Source organism: Hyla sarda, chromosome 7 (assembly GCF_029499605.1).
Source record: "Hyla sarda isolate aHylSar1 chromosome 7, aHylSar1.hap1, whole genome shotgun sequence".
NCBI lineage: Eukaryota > Metazoa > Chordata > Amphibia > Anura > Hylidae > Hyla > Hyla sarda.
Window position 1 is genome coordinate 223,202,075 of NC_079195.1, and position 17,555 is coordinate 223,219,629.

The window sequence follows — 17,555 nt, forward strand, 5'->3', positions numbered from 1 at the left end:
ATCTGTAAATTACTTCCATTAAAAAAAAAATCTTAATCCTTCCAGTACTTTTTAGGGGCTGTATACTACAGAGGAAATGCTTTTCTTTTTGGATTTCTCTTATGTCACGAGCACAGTGCTCTCTGCTGACCTCTGCTGTCCATTTTAGGAACTGTCCAGAGCAGCATATGTTTGCTATGGGGATTTTCTCCTGCTCTGGACAGTTCCAAAAATGGACAGAGATGTCAGCAGAGAGCACTGTGGTCATGACATCAGAGAAATCCAAAAAGAAAAGCATTTCCTCTGTAGTATGTAGCCCCTAAAAAGTACTGGAAGGATTCAGATTTTTTAATAGAAGTAATTTACAAATATGTTTATCTTTCTGGCACCAGTTGATTTAAAAAAAAAAATTTAAAAAAAGTTTCCACGGGAGTACCTCTTTAAATTGTACCAGTCATTAAAAAAAAAAAACTTTTAGAATTTGGTAGGGACATGTAAGAAGTTTACATCGGTTGGGGTCTTACTGTGAAGACACCTACCAATGACCAGAATGCTTCTCTCCCAACTCTGTGTCTATGAGACCTAGACGACCCCTTTATACTTTCCTTAGTCTGTCCAGGTCACGTGCCACAGAGCTAGGAGAAAACATTCTCCCGATTAGTTCTCGTGACCCTCACCGATCCCTAGATATAGCCAGGAGGAAGGGTGCCTTAAAGGGGTACTCCGGCGAAAAACATCAACAAAGATAGGGGATAAGATGTCACATCACGGGAATCCCACCGCTGGGGACCCCTGCGATCTCCGAGCTGGCAGCGGCGGCATATGGAACACGGAAGCTTGGAGCTTCTGTGTTCGTGATGTCATGCCACGCCCCCTCCATTCATGTCTATGGGAGGGGGCGTGACGGCTACTACGTAGCCATCACGCCTCCTCCAATAGACATGACTAGAGGGGACGTGGCAGCTGTAGTCAACAGTCATCCGGCACGGAACGGAGTTTTCTCCGTGCACGGATGACCAGGTAGCTGAACCGGAGATTGCATGGGGTCCCCAGCAGCAGGACCCCCGCGATCAGGCACCTTATCCCCTTATCCTTAGGGGATAAGATGTTTTTTACCGGAGTACCCCTTTAAGCACTTCACTCTCCCTTACAGCACAAGACAAGCGCCATTATAAGTTTATGTGGTTCATCTTGTAGAGATTTCAGGGAGCCGGGGAGAGAAGCGCACAGCTGCACACTTCTCCCTGCTATATCTAGAACAATCTCAGATTCCGACTGATACAAAACATCTTTACAACATGTGAAAAATTTTAATTGGTCGGGGTCTGAGTGTTTGGACCACAACCTATTTCTAAAATGATGGGGGAGAGAAGCGCACAGCTGAGCTCTTCTCCTCCTATCTGTGTCGGCAACCGAGACAATCCCATAGACTTACATTGCAAGTCACATGACACAGAGCCGGGAAAGAATGTGCTAAGCGAGATTCTCGTTACCGGTTAGGGTCTGAACACTCACATCCCAATCGTTCACAACCAGGGTACTTCCAGCTGTTCAAAAACTGCAACTCCCAGCATGCCCAGAATGCCTTTAATTGTAGTTTCGCAACAGCTGGAGACACAAAGAATGTCACTACGACAAGTCAAAACTTTTTGAAAATGTAAAGAGTTACACCCTGCGTCAATATCGACAGATCTGCCCCGTTGCGCCATTGCGTAATCTCTGACCGTCTTTGGTTTGTATAAGGTACAATAGGTCTCGGAAACAAAGCAGCCACCTTGCCCGTGGTGACCAATCAAGAGTCCACATTCAGTTTCCCAAATACAAAGCTGAACTCTGATTGGTCCCCGCTTCTCCCTCCGATAATGTTTTGATACATGGGGCCCATTGTCTATTATTATAACACTTTACGTCTTATACAAAAAAAAAAAGAAAAGAAACTCTGACATATATATATATTTTTTTTTCTTCACAAAAATACAGGATAATATAAAGGTCACAAGGCCACTAATAATCGATACGTCATATAAGATATGTACGAAAAATATCAAATAATTGCAGAGGAGAGTTTATTTGGTTGACGTTTTGTGTCGATGCCCTGAACGAAAACATTTGGACGTCATCGCCTAAAGCTCCTGAAAGAGAAGAAAACGTAACAAAAAAACATACGGCATAAACGAGTCACCTATATGGAGGACGTAGCACCACGTGGATACCGCACACGGACAACAATAAATAACCAGGGTGCCTATGGGTCCTCCGGGCGGAAGGCTTGGCTGGTGTCCTCGGGGTGTACCGGCGTAATTCTGGTGCTCATGAGCGTGTAGATGTACGGCCAGATTCTGTTCGTCTCGGTTCCTGAGAATGTGTGGAGAACTCCTTTACTCCTGGAAGAGAGACATACAGGTCAGCGATGATATCCCGCACTGATCCGGAGTTATATCCTGTATTATACTCCAGAGCTGCACTCACTATTCTGCTGGTGAGATCACTGTGTACATACATTACATTACTTATCCTGTACTGATCCTGAGTTATATCCTGTATTATACTCCAGAGCTGTACTCACTATTCTGCTGGTGAGGTCACTGTGTACATACATTACATTACTTATCCTGTACTGATCCTGAGTTATATCTTGTATTATACTCCAGAGCTGTACTCACTATTCTACTGGTGAGATCACTGTGTACATACATTACATTACTTATCCTGTACTGATCCGGAGTTATATCCTGTATTATACTCCAGAGCTGTACTCACTATTCTGCTGGTGAGGTCACTGTGTACATACATTACATTACTGATCCTGTACTGATCCGGAGTTATATCCTGTATTATATTCCAGAGCTGTACTCACTATTCTGCTGCTGAGGTCACTGTGTACATACATTACATTACTGATCCTGTACTGATCCTGAGTTATATCCTGTATTATACTCCAGAGCTGTACTCACTATTCTGCTGGTGAGGTCACTGTGTACATACATTACATTACTGATCCTGTACTGATCCGGAGTTATATCCTGTATTATATTCCAGAGCTGTACTCACTATTCTGCTGCTGAGGTCACTGTGTACATACATTACATTACTGATCCTGTACTGATCCTGAGTTATATCCTGTATTATACTCCAGAGCTGTACTCACTATTCTGCTGGTGGGGTCACTGTGTACATACATTACATTACTTATCCTGTACTGATCCTGAGTTATATCCTGTATTATACTCCAGAGCTGTACTCACTATTCTGCTGGTGAGGTCATTGTTTACATACATTACATTACTTATCCTGAGTTATATCCTGTATTATACTCCAGAGCTGTACTCACTATTCTGCTGGTGGGGTCACTGTGTACATACATTACATTACTTATCCTGAGTTATATCCTGTATTATACTCCAGAGCTGTACTCACTATTCTGCTGGTGGGGTCACTGTGTACATACATTACATTACTTAACCCGCACTGATCCGGAGTTATATCCTGTATTATACTCCAGAGCTGTACTCACTATTCTGCTGGTGAGGTCACTGTGTACATACATTACATTACTGATCCTGTACTGATCCGGAGTTATATCCTGTATTATATTCCAGAGCTGTACTCACTATTCTGCTGCTGAGGTCACTGTGTACATACATTACATTACTGATCCTGTACTGATCCTGAGTTATATCCTGTATTATACTCCAGAGCTGTACTCACTATTCTGCTGGTGAGGTCACTGTGTACATACATTACATTACTGATCCTGTACTGATCCGGAGTTATATCCTGTATTATATTCCAGAGCTGTACTCACTATTCTGCTGCTGAGGTCACTGTGTACATACATTACATTACTGATCCTGTACTGATCCTGAGTTATATCCTGTATTATACTCCAGAGCTGTACTCACTATTCTGCTGGTGGGGTCACTGTGTACATACATTACATTACTTATCCTGTACTGATCCTGAGTTATATCCTGTATTATACTCCAGAGCTGTACTCACTATTCTGCTGGTGAGGTCATTGTTTACATACATTACATTACTTATCCTGAGTTATATCCTGTATTATACTCCAGAGCTGTACTCACTATTCTGCTGGTGGGGTCACTGTGTACATACATTACATTACTTATCCTGAGTTATATCCTGTATTATACTCCAGAGCTGTACTCACTATTCTGCTGGTGAGGTCACTGTGTACATACATTACATTACTTATCCTGTACTGATCCTGAGTTATATCCTGTATTATACTCCAGAGCTGCCCTCACTATTCTGCTGGTGAGGTCACTGTGTACATACATTACATTACTTATCCTGTACTGATCCTGAGTTATATCCTGTATTATACTCACTATTCTGCTGGTGAGGTCACTGTGTACATACATTACATTACTTATACTGTACTGATCCTGAGTTATATCCTGTATTATACTCCAGAGCTGTACTTACTATTCTGCTGGTGAGATCACTGTGTACATACATTACATTACTTATCCTGTACTGATCCTGAGTTATATCCTGTATTATACTCCAGAGCTGTACTCACTATTCTGCTGGTGAGGTCACTGTGTACATACATTACATTACTTATCCTGAGTTATATCCTGTATTATACTCCAGAGCTGCACTCACTATTCTGCTGGTGAGGTCACTGTGTACATACATTACATTACTTATCCTGTACTGATCCTGAGTTATATCCTGTATTATACTCCAGGGCTGTACTCACTATTCTGCTGGTGAGGTCACTGTGTACATATATTACATTACTTATCCTGTACTGATCCTGAGTTATATCCTGTATTATACTCCAGAGCTGTACTCACTATTCTGCTGGTGAGATCACTGTGTACATACATTACATTACTTATCCTGTACTGATCCTGAGTTATATCCTGTATTATACTCCAGAGCTGTACTCACTATTCTGCTGGTGGGGTCACTGTGTACATACATTACATTACTTATCCTGTACTGATCCTGAGTTATATCCAGTATTATACTCCACAGCTGTACTCACTATTCTGCTGGTGGGGTCACTGTGTACATACACACTGTGCAGTCAGGTCATCTATGTTTTTATATAACCTCATCAATGTGAAGATGAATCCAAGATCCTCCAAGTGTTAAACTGTGAACGTTCCGGCTCAGGCTATTTCTGTCCTTGTCACAGAGACTATGCAGAGATTTCTTTTCATGAGACCCCTGGCCGGCAGGATCAGACCGTTTCAGGACAGAGCTGAAGTTCCACAGGGTCACATGATATAGACTGACGTACTGGAAAACCAGTGTAAAAGTGACCTGTAAGATTGTCCGGTTTACACGTCTCCTAGTAACGTGCCCTATTAGGACACAATGAAGCAATAGAGGGAACACAGTTGGCTTTAGACCTAGATGTTCTTTAGCATCAGAAACCCGGATTATACAATTAGTCCAAATAGTAACTAAGGAAATCAAAATGTACTTTAGTGACCGAGACACCTAAACTGAGCCTAAATGTATAATCTGTACTAAAAACACCCAGTATGACATACCGAACATATCAGCTAAATCCTATACCAAGCAAAATGTCCCAACGTGTTTCCCCCAGGTGGTTTCTGGATCATCAGGGAACTATAACTAGCGATCAGGAGCGATACATTAAAACATGGTAGTCATGACATCTGTTCATAGGATAAACATACATTGAAACATTTATAATCCGTACCAAACGAAATCTAGTATATCATACATAAGTGACCTGCTAAATCATATAAACAAAACAAAATGTCCCAACATATTTCCCCCAGATGGTGACAGAATCAACAGGGGACTATAAGTGGAGGGAAAAGCAATACACTAAAACATATTATAGTCATGGTGTTTGCCCCCAGGTGGTTCCTGGATTATCAGGGAACTATAACTGTGGCCAAGAGTGACATACTGAAACATGGTCATGGCACTAGTTCATACGATAAGAACACATGGAAAAATGTATAATCCGTACCAAAAACACCCGGTACAGCGGAAAACAACTAAATCATATACCAAATTAAAGGTCCCAACGCATTTTCCCTGGGGGTGTCGGGATCATCAGGGGACTATAACTGGGGTGAAAAGCAATATACTGAAACATATAGTAGTCATGACACCAGTTTATAAGATAAGTATAATCCATACCAAAAACACATATAGCGTACTGAGCATATATCAGCTAAATCCTATACCAATCAAAATATCCCAACGTATTTTCCACAAGTGGTTTCGGGAGCATCGGGGGACTATAACTAGGATCAAAAGCGATACACTAAAACATATGGTAGTCATCAGGATAAATACTCATTGACAAACGTCTAATCCGTACCATAAACACCCAGTATAGCATACATAGGAGATCAGTTAAAACATATACTAAACAAAGGGTCCCAACGCATTTCCCCTGGTTGGTGACAGGATAATCAGGGGACTATAATGAGTCAAAAGCGATACACTAAAATATATGGTAGTCAGCAGAATAATTACATATTAAAAAAAAGTAAAATTTCCACAAAAAACACCCAGTATAGCCTACATAGAAGAACAGTTAAAACATACAGTTTACTAAACAAAGGGTCCCAACTTATTTCCCCTAGTTGGTGACAGGATCATCAGGGGACTATAACTAGAGACAAGAGCGATACACTAAACAATGTCTAATCTGTACCATAAACACCCAGTATAGCATACATAGGAGATCAGTTAAAACATATACTAAACAAAGGGTCCCAACGTATTTCCCCTGGTTGGTGACAGGATCATCAGGGGACTATAACTAGAATCAAGAGCGCTACCCTAAATTTCTAATCCGTACCAGAAACACCCTGCCTATCATATATAGAAGATCTTTACTAAACAAAGGGTCCCAACGTATTTCCCCAGGTTGATGACGGGATAATCAGGGGAATATAACTGGGGTCAAGTGAATTTGGCTGTCCGGGCATGCTGGGAGTTGTAGTTTTCTACCAGCTGGAGGCATACCAATAAAACGTATGGACAGGGGTTGCCCAAATGAGACATGTTGTAATAAATGCAGACAAGGATATAAAAGAGGAGGCTCTGTTCTCCCGGTTCCGTGCAGCGATGAGTCCTGGTCGTCTTCACACACACAGAACTCCCGACGCGTTTCTTTTTATATAATCTGCTGAATCACTCACCGGATTTTTGCTATTTCCTCTCATGCAATAATAATAATACCGCAGAGTAAACTCACTTATATCGCTCCATCACCGGTTTGGCAACATCTTTGTATTGGCGCAGTCTGGCGACCACCGCCTCCGGCTTGTCGTCCTCCTGCTGGACCAGTTGCTCCCCGGTGACATCATCGATGCCCTAAAAATCACATAAAAAAATAAAAAAAAGGAACAAATACTCAGCTCCGAGAATAACACAAACTGTTTGTTATTTGTTTGTATTTTTATGCTCAATTTATATTGTTCTGCAAGTGGTTACTTTGTTTAATTACCTTAACACAGTGTTTCCCAAGCATGGTGCCTCCAGCTGTTGCAAAACTACAACTCCCAGCATGACCGGACAGCCGATGGCTGTCCGGGCATGCTGGGATTTGTAGTTTTACAACAGCTGGAGAAAAACTGCTAGGAAACACTGCCTTAATAAATAAATACATAAATACATACATAAAAAATAAAGTTCTTATATTATTATATATTTATCTATGTATGTTTATAGTAAGATGCTGACTTTATTACAATATTACAACTCCCAGTATGCCCCAGCAATCTCAGGCTGAGTTATAGTTTTGCAACAGCTGGAGACACACTGTTTGAAAACACTGATCTAATAAACAAATAAAAAAAAATAAAACAAAAAATGTAAAAAAAAGTTCTTATACTATTATATACTGTCTATCTATGCATGTTTATTGCAAGAGGCTGACTTTGTTACAATATTACAATTCCCAGACTTTACGGGCATGCTGGGAGTTGTAGTTTTGCAACAGCTGGAGACACATTGTTTGGAAACACTGTCTAAATAAATAAATAAAAACTTCTTATATTAATATATATCTCTTACTATGCATGTTTATAGTAAGATGCTGACTTTATTACAATATTAAACCTCCCAGGCATTCCGGGCATGCTGGGAGTTGTAGTTTAACAACAGCTGGAGACACACTGTTTGGAAACACTGCCTAAATAAATACATAAAAAAATATTATATATATATATATATATATATATATATTTATGAATGTTTATGGCAAAATGCTGACTTTATTACAATATTACAACTCCAAATATGCCCTAGAAACCTCCGGCTGTCTGGGCATGCTGGGAGTAGTAGTTTTACAATAGCCACGGGTCGCATAGCAATAGCTTACACTATCCACTACAGACTTCCGTGTTATAAACCTCGTGTCTTTCACATGTACCGTGACCGATATAATAAATCTCATTACACTGCAGCCGAACACAGAAACAATTACAAAACAATATTATGTAATGTGGAGAATTCTATAAACAAGACTCCATAACACTGCCACCTAGTGATCACACACGAGATGACAACAACAAGAAAAACAAAACAGAAAAAAAAATCCTACGTGATAAATTAATCCGCCTGGGCTGCAGAAAATGTTACCGAACACGGAGACAGATAAGTAATGGAAGGAAAACAAGGGGCCTCATTTACATTCCAATTCAGTATTATAGTAGTTATATTCTTGTATATAGGAGCAGTATTATAGTAGTTATATTCTTGTATATAGGAGCAGTATTATAGTAGTTATATTCTTGTATATAGGAGCAGTATTATAGCAGTTATATTCTTATATATAGGAGGCAGTATTATATTAGTTATATTCCTGTATATAGGAGGCAGTATTATAGTAGTTATATTCTTGTATATAGGAGCAGTATTATAGTAGTTATATTCTTGTATATAGGAGCAGCATTATAGTAGTTATATTCTTGTATATAGGAGCAGTATTATAGTAATTATATTCTTGTATATAGGAGCAGTATTATAGTAGTTATATTCTTGTATATAGGAGGCAGTATTATAGTAGTTATATTCTTGTATATAGGAGGCAGTATTATAGTAGTTATATTCTTGTATATAGGAGCAGTATTATAGTAGTTATATTCTTGTATATAGGAGGCAGTATTATAGTAGTTATATTCTTGTATATAGGAGCAGTATTATAGTAGTTATATTCTTGTATATAGGGGGCAGTATTATAGTAGTTATATTCTTGTATATAGGAGCAGTATTATAGTAGTTATATTCTTGTATATAGGGGGCTGTATTATAAGTTATATTCTTGTATATAGGAAGCAGTATTATAGTAGTTATATTCTTGTATATAGGAGGCAGTATTATAGTAGTTATATTCTTGTATATAGGAGCAGTATTATAGTAGTTATATTCTTGTATATAGGGGCAGTAATATAGTAGTTATATTCTTGTATATAGGGGCAGTAATATAGTAGTTATATTCTTGTATATAGGAGCAGTATTATAGTAGTTATATTCTTGTATATAGGAGCAGTATTATAGTAGTTATATTCTTGTATATAGGAGCAGTATTATAGTAGATATATTCTTGTATATAGAAGCAGTATTATAGTAGTTATATTCTTGTATATAGGAGACAGCATTATAGTAGTGATATTCTTGTATATAGGAGCAGTATTATAGTAGTGATATTCTTGTATATAGGAGCAGTATTATAGTAGTGATATTCTTGTATATAGGAGCAGTATTATAGTAGTTATATTCTTGTATATAGGAGCAGTATTATAGTAGTTATATTCTTGTATATAGGAGGAAGTATTATAGTAGTTATATTCTTGTATATAGGAACAGTATTATAGTAAATATATTCTTGTATATAGGAGGCAGTATTATAGTAGTGATATTCTTGTATATATGAGCAGTATTATAGTAGTTATATTCTTGTATATAGGAGCAGCATTATAGTAGTTATATTCTTGTATATAGGAGCAGCATTATAGTAGTTATATTCTTGTATATAGGAGGCAGTATTATAGTAGTTATATTCTTGTATATAGGAGGCAGTATTATAGTAGTTATATTCTTGTATATAGGAGCAGTATTATAGTAGTTATATTCTTGTATATAGGAGCAGTATTATAGTAGTTATATTCTTGTATATAGGAGCAGTATTATAGTAGTTATATTCTTGTACATAGGAGGCAGTATTCTAGTAGTTATATTCTTGTATATAGGAGCAGTATTATAGTAGTTATATTCTTGTATATAGGGGCAGTATTATAGTAGTTATATTCTTGTATATAGGAGCAGTATTATAGTAGTTATATTCTTGTATATAGGAGCAGTATTATAGTAGTTATATTCTTGTATATAGGAGCAGTATTATAGTAGTTATATTCTTGTATATAGGAGCAGTATTATAGTAGTTATATTCTTGTATATAGGGGCAGTATTATAGTAGTTATATTCTTGTAAGCAGGGGGCAGTATAATAGTAGTCACATAGTTATGCTATTGCACAGGTGACGTACGATCCTAAAGTACCACGGACGGTTTTATTTTCTCACTTTTACTTTAAATCTAATCCTGGCTGACCATTATTCGCTGTCACTGCTGTGTGAACCCTGTTTCTAGATAACAGATGTAACCATTGAATTGATGTTTTTTCTTCAGTAATATAACACGTTACAATGTAACCCCAACTAAAATGAGCTACATTGTGATCCTAGCAGTTCCCATACAATCTGTACAAATGATTGGAGGACAGAACTGAGTCCTTGAAGCCAATATAAATGTAGCTGAATCCAGAGCCGACCTGGTCCTATATATATAAGAACAGCTCTTCTATGCAATTGTGGACTTCATTTTTTTTTTCTTGTAACGTATTGTTTAAAGGGGAACTCCGCTGCTCAGCGTTTGGAACAAAATGTTCAGAATGCTTAGAGCCAATGCCGGGAGCTTGTGTCCTCAAAACCCCGCCCCCTCAATGCAAGTCTATGGGAGGGGGCGTGACGAATGTCACACCCCCTCCCGTAGACTTGCATTGAGGGGGCGGGGTGTGACATCATGAGGGGGCGGGGCTATGACGTTACAAGCTCCCAGCGCCGTCTCTAAGCATTCGGGAACATTTTGTTCCAAATGTTGAGCTACCCTTTTAATTGGACCAATCTGAAACACAGCGTCCTTAAAGGGGTTATCCATTATTGTGCGATTTTAGTACCTCCATGCCAGACAGTAATGGACATGCTTAGGAAGGATCTGCGCTTGTCTTGGGGCTAAATGGCTATGTTGTGAGATTACCATAATGCTGAGGCTATCTTTCTGTGAACTGGGTATTTCCTGTTGGAGTTCCCTCTCTTCAACTACAAATCCCATCATTCTTTTATTTTTTTTATTTTTTTTATGAGGTCACATTTCTTCCTCTCACACATCAGCCACCCCACCTATTGAAGCACAAGTGAGCTGCATTTCATTCAAAAGACCAGTGTTTTCTATTCAGGGTGCCTCCAGCTGTTGCAAAAATACAATTAATTGCAGAATGATCTCCCACCCAGCGGTCACTCCACCCATTGAAGCAAAGACAGGCTCCATCTAAACAACTGACTAGTGATGTAATGTCTAGGGCCGCACTGCAACCTGGGAAAACCTGAGACAACACTCATTTTGTATGCTGCTAAAAATAAACATCGGGGCAAAAATCACAGAAGAATTAAGAGACCAGCCATCAAACACAGGTACAGGCACTAGATTATGAACTACACTAACTTTACAGCCCCTGTAGCCTAGTCCAATTTAGAAAAATCCTGAAATACCCCTTTAATACAGGTCATGTGCAGCTTTTTAGCCAATCACTACTTTTTTTGTGATCAGCTCAGAAGATGCACATGACAAACAGAAACCATACCAATGCTCTACGAGCTAAATATATCAGCAGCAGTTGCACAAATCTCTCTAGATTTCTACATTGCATCAGTCTGGGTTCCAGGTTGTTTAGCTCACAGAGCATAGTCTGCACTGCATACAATTGTATCAGCTGTGAGCAGGATTAGCTATATACAATGGATTTGTCTGGAGGACAGGCTGTTTAGCTCACAGAGCATTTTCTAGACTGGATACAATTGTACAAGCTGAGACCAGGACTAACTATGTACAAGGTATCAGTCTGGGGTCAAGGTTGTTTAGCTCACAGAGCATTGTCTAGACTTGATACAACTGTACAAGCTGAGATGGGGACTAACTATGTACAAGGTATCAATCTGGAGTAAAGGCTGTTTAGTTCACAGAGCATTGTCTAGACTGGATACAACTGTATAAGCTGAGACCAGGACTAACTATGTACAAGGTATCAGTCTGGAGTCATGGATGTTTAGCTCACAGAGCATTGTCTAGACTAGATACAACTGCACAAGCTGAGACCAGGACTAGCTTTGTACTTTGTATCAGTCTGGAGTCCAGGCTGTTTAGCTCACAGAGCATTGTCTAGACTAGATACAATTGTATATACTTCTCAGCTGAAACCAGGACTAGCTATGTACAATGTATCAGTCTGGAGTCCAGGCTGTTTAGCTCACAGAGCATTGTCTAGACTAGATACAATTGCATCCAGCTCCCCCAGGACCTTCACCAGTCAGCAAAAACAAAGGGCCAAGACACTCCCTAGAACAGTGTTACCTAACCTGCGGCTCTCCAGCTGTTGCAAAACTACAACTCCCAGCATGCCCTGACAGCTGAATGCTATAATGCTGGGAGTTGTAATTTTGCAACACTTTAATAGCCACAGGTCGAGCAACATTGACAAGGAGAGTGTTTCCCAGCCAGTGTGCCTTCAGCTGTTGCAAAACTACAACTCCAAGCATGCCCGGACAGCCGTTGGCTGTCCGGGCATGCTTGGAGTTGTAGTTTTGCAACAGCTGGAGGCACACTGGCTGGGAAATACTGCCCTAGAGTATCAGTGTTCCAGAAACACTAGCTGGAATGTAAAATAGTTTCTCCACCCAAAATAGTAAAATTCCATACAACAACAACAGGGGAGCAGTCGCGGGCGCTCTACGTCCTTACGTGCACTTGGGGAGGGTTGAATTCCAGGTTGTAGACTCTTCCGCTCGGCAGGTGAACCCACCGCGTGTTCAGACGATCCTTCAGGGTCTCAAAGGGGATGTTCAATGTGATCACCAGGTCCAGGTCACAAATCTTATCAAGGGCCTCCGCCTGCACCACCGTCCTGGGAAACCCTAAATACGAGAAGAGGGACAAATCAGATATGGGGACCCTAAAAAAGCTAAACAAAAACAAACCAGAAACAATTAATCAACATTGCAAATGTAACTTGCAGCGGTGACAGCGGTCAGGTCCCGGCAGGCTCCTGGGAATGGCGCATAAGATGATTACTATGCACCGTGATCTCAGCGCTGCCCTGGGGCCGCTTAGCAATCACGTAGCTTTCCACTCGGTCATGTGATGAGGTCGCATCTGAACGGGTCATCTTATTTGTTCCTTATTTCTTCACTGTTTTTATGTTTTGATTGTATTTTGTATTTTATCTACCTGAGGGGGCAGTCATTGTAAATCCGGGAAATAACTCATTGACTTCTATGGGCAGGGCTGGTGCAAGGATTTTTGCCACCCTACTACTGGGGTGACACACTATAACAAACCTCCTCCTCATGTAATCCCCTTAATACTGGGGTGACACACTGTAACAAACCTCCTCCTCATGTAATCTCCTTACTACTGGGGTGACACACTGTAACAAACCTCCTCCTCATGTAATCTCCTTACTACTGGGGTGACACACTGTAACAAACCTCCTCCTCATATAATCTCCTTACTACTGGGGTGACACACTATAACAAACCTCCTCCTCATGTAATCCCCTTAATACTGGGGTGACACACTGTAACAAACCTCCTCCTCATGTAATCCCCTTACTACTGGGGTGACACACTGTAACAAACCTCCTCCTCATGTAATCTCCCTACTACTGGGGTGACACACTATAACAAACCCCCTCCTCATGTAATCTCCTTACTACTAGGGTGACACAATGTAACAAACCTCCTCCTCATGTAATCCCCTTAATACTGGGGTGACACACTGTAACAAACCTCCTCCTCATGTAATCTCCTTACTACTGGGGTGATACACTGTAACAAACCTCCTCCTCATGTAATCTCCATACTACTGGGGTGACAAACTGTAACAAACCTCCTCCTCATATAATCTCCTTACTACTGGGGTGACACACTGTAACAAACCTCCTCCTCATGTAATCACCTTACTACTGGGGTGACACACTGTAACAAACCTCCTCCTCATGTAATCTCCTTACTACTGGGGTGACACACTGTAACAAACCTCCTCCACATGTAATCTCCTTACTACTGGGGTGACACACTGTAACAAACCTCCTCCTCATTTAAACTCCTTACTACTGGGCTAACACACTGTAACAAACCTCCTCCTCATTTAATCTCCTTACTACTGGGGTGACACACTGTAACAGACCTCCTCCTCATTTAATCTCCTTACTACTGGGGTGACACACTGTAACAAATCTCCTCCTCATGTAATCTCCTTACTACTGGGGTGACACACTGTAACAAACCTCCTCCTCATGTAATCTCCTTACTACTGGGGTGACACGCTGTAACAAACCTACTCCTCATGTAATCTCCTTACTACTGGCGTGACACACTGTAACAAACCTCCTCCTCATGTAATCTCCTTACTACTGGGGTGACAGACATCAGAGGGGGTCTATGTGGTGCTGCTGGCTGAGCTGTTGAGTGAGTGTTTTGGATGTTGTCTAACTTTCTTGCGGCATGCAGAGCGGTGCCCCCATCAAGAGGGTGCTCTAGGCGGCTGCCTATTTTGCCTATAGGCAGAGCCGGCCCGTCTATGGGAGAGTGTAGTGGGCATGCTCTGACAGGTGCAGGGAGAAGGCCTCCAGCAGGGTTACCTGACATTGTAATCCTGCCTGTGATAATGAGATGACCTCTAGGGGCTCATTCACACTACGTATTTTCTGAGCAAAATATCACTTGGAAAATACCATGCAGCAGCCTTAGTGTTCTTAAAGGGGTACTCCACCCCTAGACATCTTATCCCCTATCCAAAGGATAGAGGATAAGATGTCTGCCGCTGGGGACCCCCACGATCTCTGATGCGGCACCCCAGACATCCGGTGCACGGAGCGAACTTCGCTTCGTGCCGGATGACTAGCGATGCGGGATGGAGGCTCATGACGTCACGGTCATACCCCCAATCGTGAAGTCACGGCCACGCCTCCTCAATGCAAGTCTTTGGGAGGGGGCGTGACGAGCTATGTACAATGTATCAGTCTAGAGTCCAGAATGTTTAGCTCACAGAGCATTGTCTAGACTGGATACAGTTGTATATACTTCTCAGCTGAGACCAGGACTAGCTATGTACAATGTATCAGTCTGGAGTCCAGGAGGTTTAGCTCACAGAGCATTGTCAGAGACTGGATACAATTGTATCACTTCTCAGCAGAGACCAGGACTAGCTATGTACAATGTATCAGTCTGGAGTCCAGGATGTTTAGCTCACAGAGCATTGTCAGAGACTGGATACAATTGTATCACTTCTCAGCAGAGACCAGGACTAGCTATGTACAATGTATCAGTCTGGAGTCCAGGATGTTTAGCTCCCAGAGCATTGTCTAGACTGGATACAATTGTATATACTTCTCAGCAGAGACCAGGACTAGCTAAGTACAATGTATCAGTCTGGAGTCCAGGATGTTTAGCTCACAGAGCATTGTCTAGACTGGATACAATTGTATATACTTCTCAGCTGAGAGCAGGACTAGCTATGTACAATGTATCAGTCTGGAGTCCAGGATGTTTAGCTCACAGAGCATTGTCTAGACTGGATACAATTGTATATACTTCTCAGCTGAGACCAGGACTAGCTATGTACAATGTATCAGTCTGGAGTCCAGGCTGTTTAGCTCACAGAGCATTGTCTAGACTGGATACAATTGCACACAACTCCCCCAAGACCTTCACCAATCAGCAAAAACCAAGGGCCAAGTCACTCCCTAGAACAGTGTTACCTAACCTGTGGCTCTCCAGCTGTTGCAAAACTACAACTCCCAGCATGCCCGGACAGCTGAAAGCTATAATGCTGGGAGTTGTAATTTTGCAACACTTTAATAGCCACAGGTCAAGCAACATTGACTAGGAGAGTGTTTCACAACCGGTGTGCCTCCAGCTGTTGCAAAACTACAACTCCCAGCATGCCCGGACAGCTGTTGGCTGTCCGGGCATGCTGGGAGTTGTAGTTTTGCAACCGCTGGAGGCGCTCTGGTTGGGAAGTACTGCCCAGAGCATTTTCTAGGCTCGATATAAATATATCCACTTCTCAGCTGTCTCTTCAGTGAGAAAATGAAATACAATTTATGTTATAAAGATTCATTCACACATCATTCAGCTTATTTATCCTGACTCCAGAAAACCCTCTAACACAGCGGCATCTCTCTGACAGAATAAGGTTCATTGCTGGCAGGAGGCACTCCGCATATAACAGGCGGCTATGGTTTATTTTGACAGTAAATTAAATGGGTTCTTCACTGGAAAACATTTTCTTTTAAATAAACTGATGCCAGAAAGTTAAAGGGGTATTCCAGGAAAAAACTTTTTTATGTGTTGTGTATGTATATATATCAACTGGCTCCAGAAAGTCAAACAGATTTATAAATTACTTCTATTAAACAATCTTAATCCTTTCAGTACTTATGAGCTGCTGAAGTTGAGTTGTTCTTTTCTGTCTAAGTGCTCTCTGATGACACGTGTCTCGGGAACTGTCCAGAGTAGAAGCAAATCCCCATAGCAAACCTCTTCTACTCTGTGCAGTTCCCAAGACAAGCAGAGATGTCAGCAGAGAGCACTGTTGCCAGACAGAAAAGAACAACTCAACTTCAGCAGCTGATAATTATTGTAAGGATTAAGATTGTTTTAATAGAAGTAATTTACAAATCTGTTTAGCTTTCTGGAGCCAGTTGATATACAAAAAAAAAAAAAAAAAAAAAGTTTTTTCCTGGATAACCCCTTTAAACAGATTTATAAATTACTTCTATTAAAAAATCGTAATCCTTCCAGTACTTATCAACTGCTGAAGTTCTTTTCTTTTTGTATTTCCTTTCAGTCTGACCACAGTGCTCTCTGCTGACACCTCTGTCCATGCCAGGAACTGTCCATAACAGGATATGGGCTTTCTATGGGGATTTGCTCCTACTCTGGACAGTTCCTAAAATGGACAGAGGTGTCAGCAGAGAGCACTGTGGTCAGACAGAAAGGAAATTCGAAAAAGAAAAGAACTTCCTATGGATCATAGCAGCAGCTAAGTACTGGAAGGATTAAGATTTTTTAATAGAAGTAATTTACAACTCTGTTTAACATCCTGGCACCAATTGATTTAAGAAAAAAAAATTCCCAATGGAGTACCCCTTTAAGAAGAAAAATAATTTTATGTGCATGTCTATGAATGTGAAGTGTCGGCCATATAAATGATTCGGCTCCATACAGCACAGATAATTTCTGCAGATACAAGTATAAACTGGTG

General features: G+C 40.7%; 1 protein-coding gene across 4 annotated transcripts in view; it reads right to left on the reverse strand.

Annotated features, from left to right (window-relative positions):
• Positions 1-344: 344 nt before the first annotated feature.
• The window catches only part of AK4 (adenylate kinase 4), a 61,035-nt gene continuing 43,824 nt past the window's right edge, over positions 345-17,555 (reverse strand). For 2 of the 4 annotated variants that reach the window (XM_056532845.1, XM_056532844.1), the window contains 3 exons: positions 13,029-13,201; positions 7,208-7,326; positions 349-2,363 (listed from right to left, as the gene is read on the reverse strand). In XM_056532845.1, coding sequence (XP_056388820.1) covers positions 2,225-2,363; positions 7,208-7,326; positions 13,029-13,201 — 431 coding nt within the window. In that variant the 3' untranslated portion in view covers positions 349-2,224. Of the gene's footprint in view, positions 2,364-7,207; positions 7,327-13,028; positions 13,202-17,555 lie in introns of all 4 variants that reach the window. The other 2 variants (XM_056532847.1, XM_056532846.1) reach the window with 2 other exon arrangements.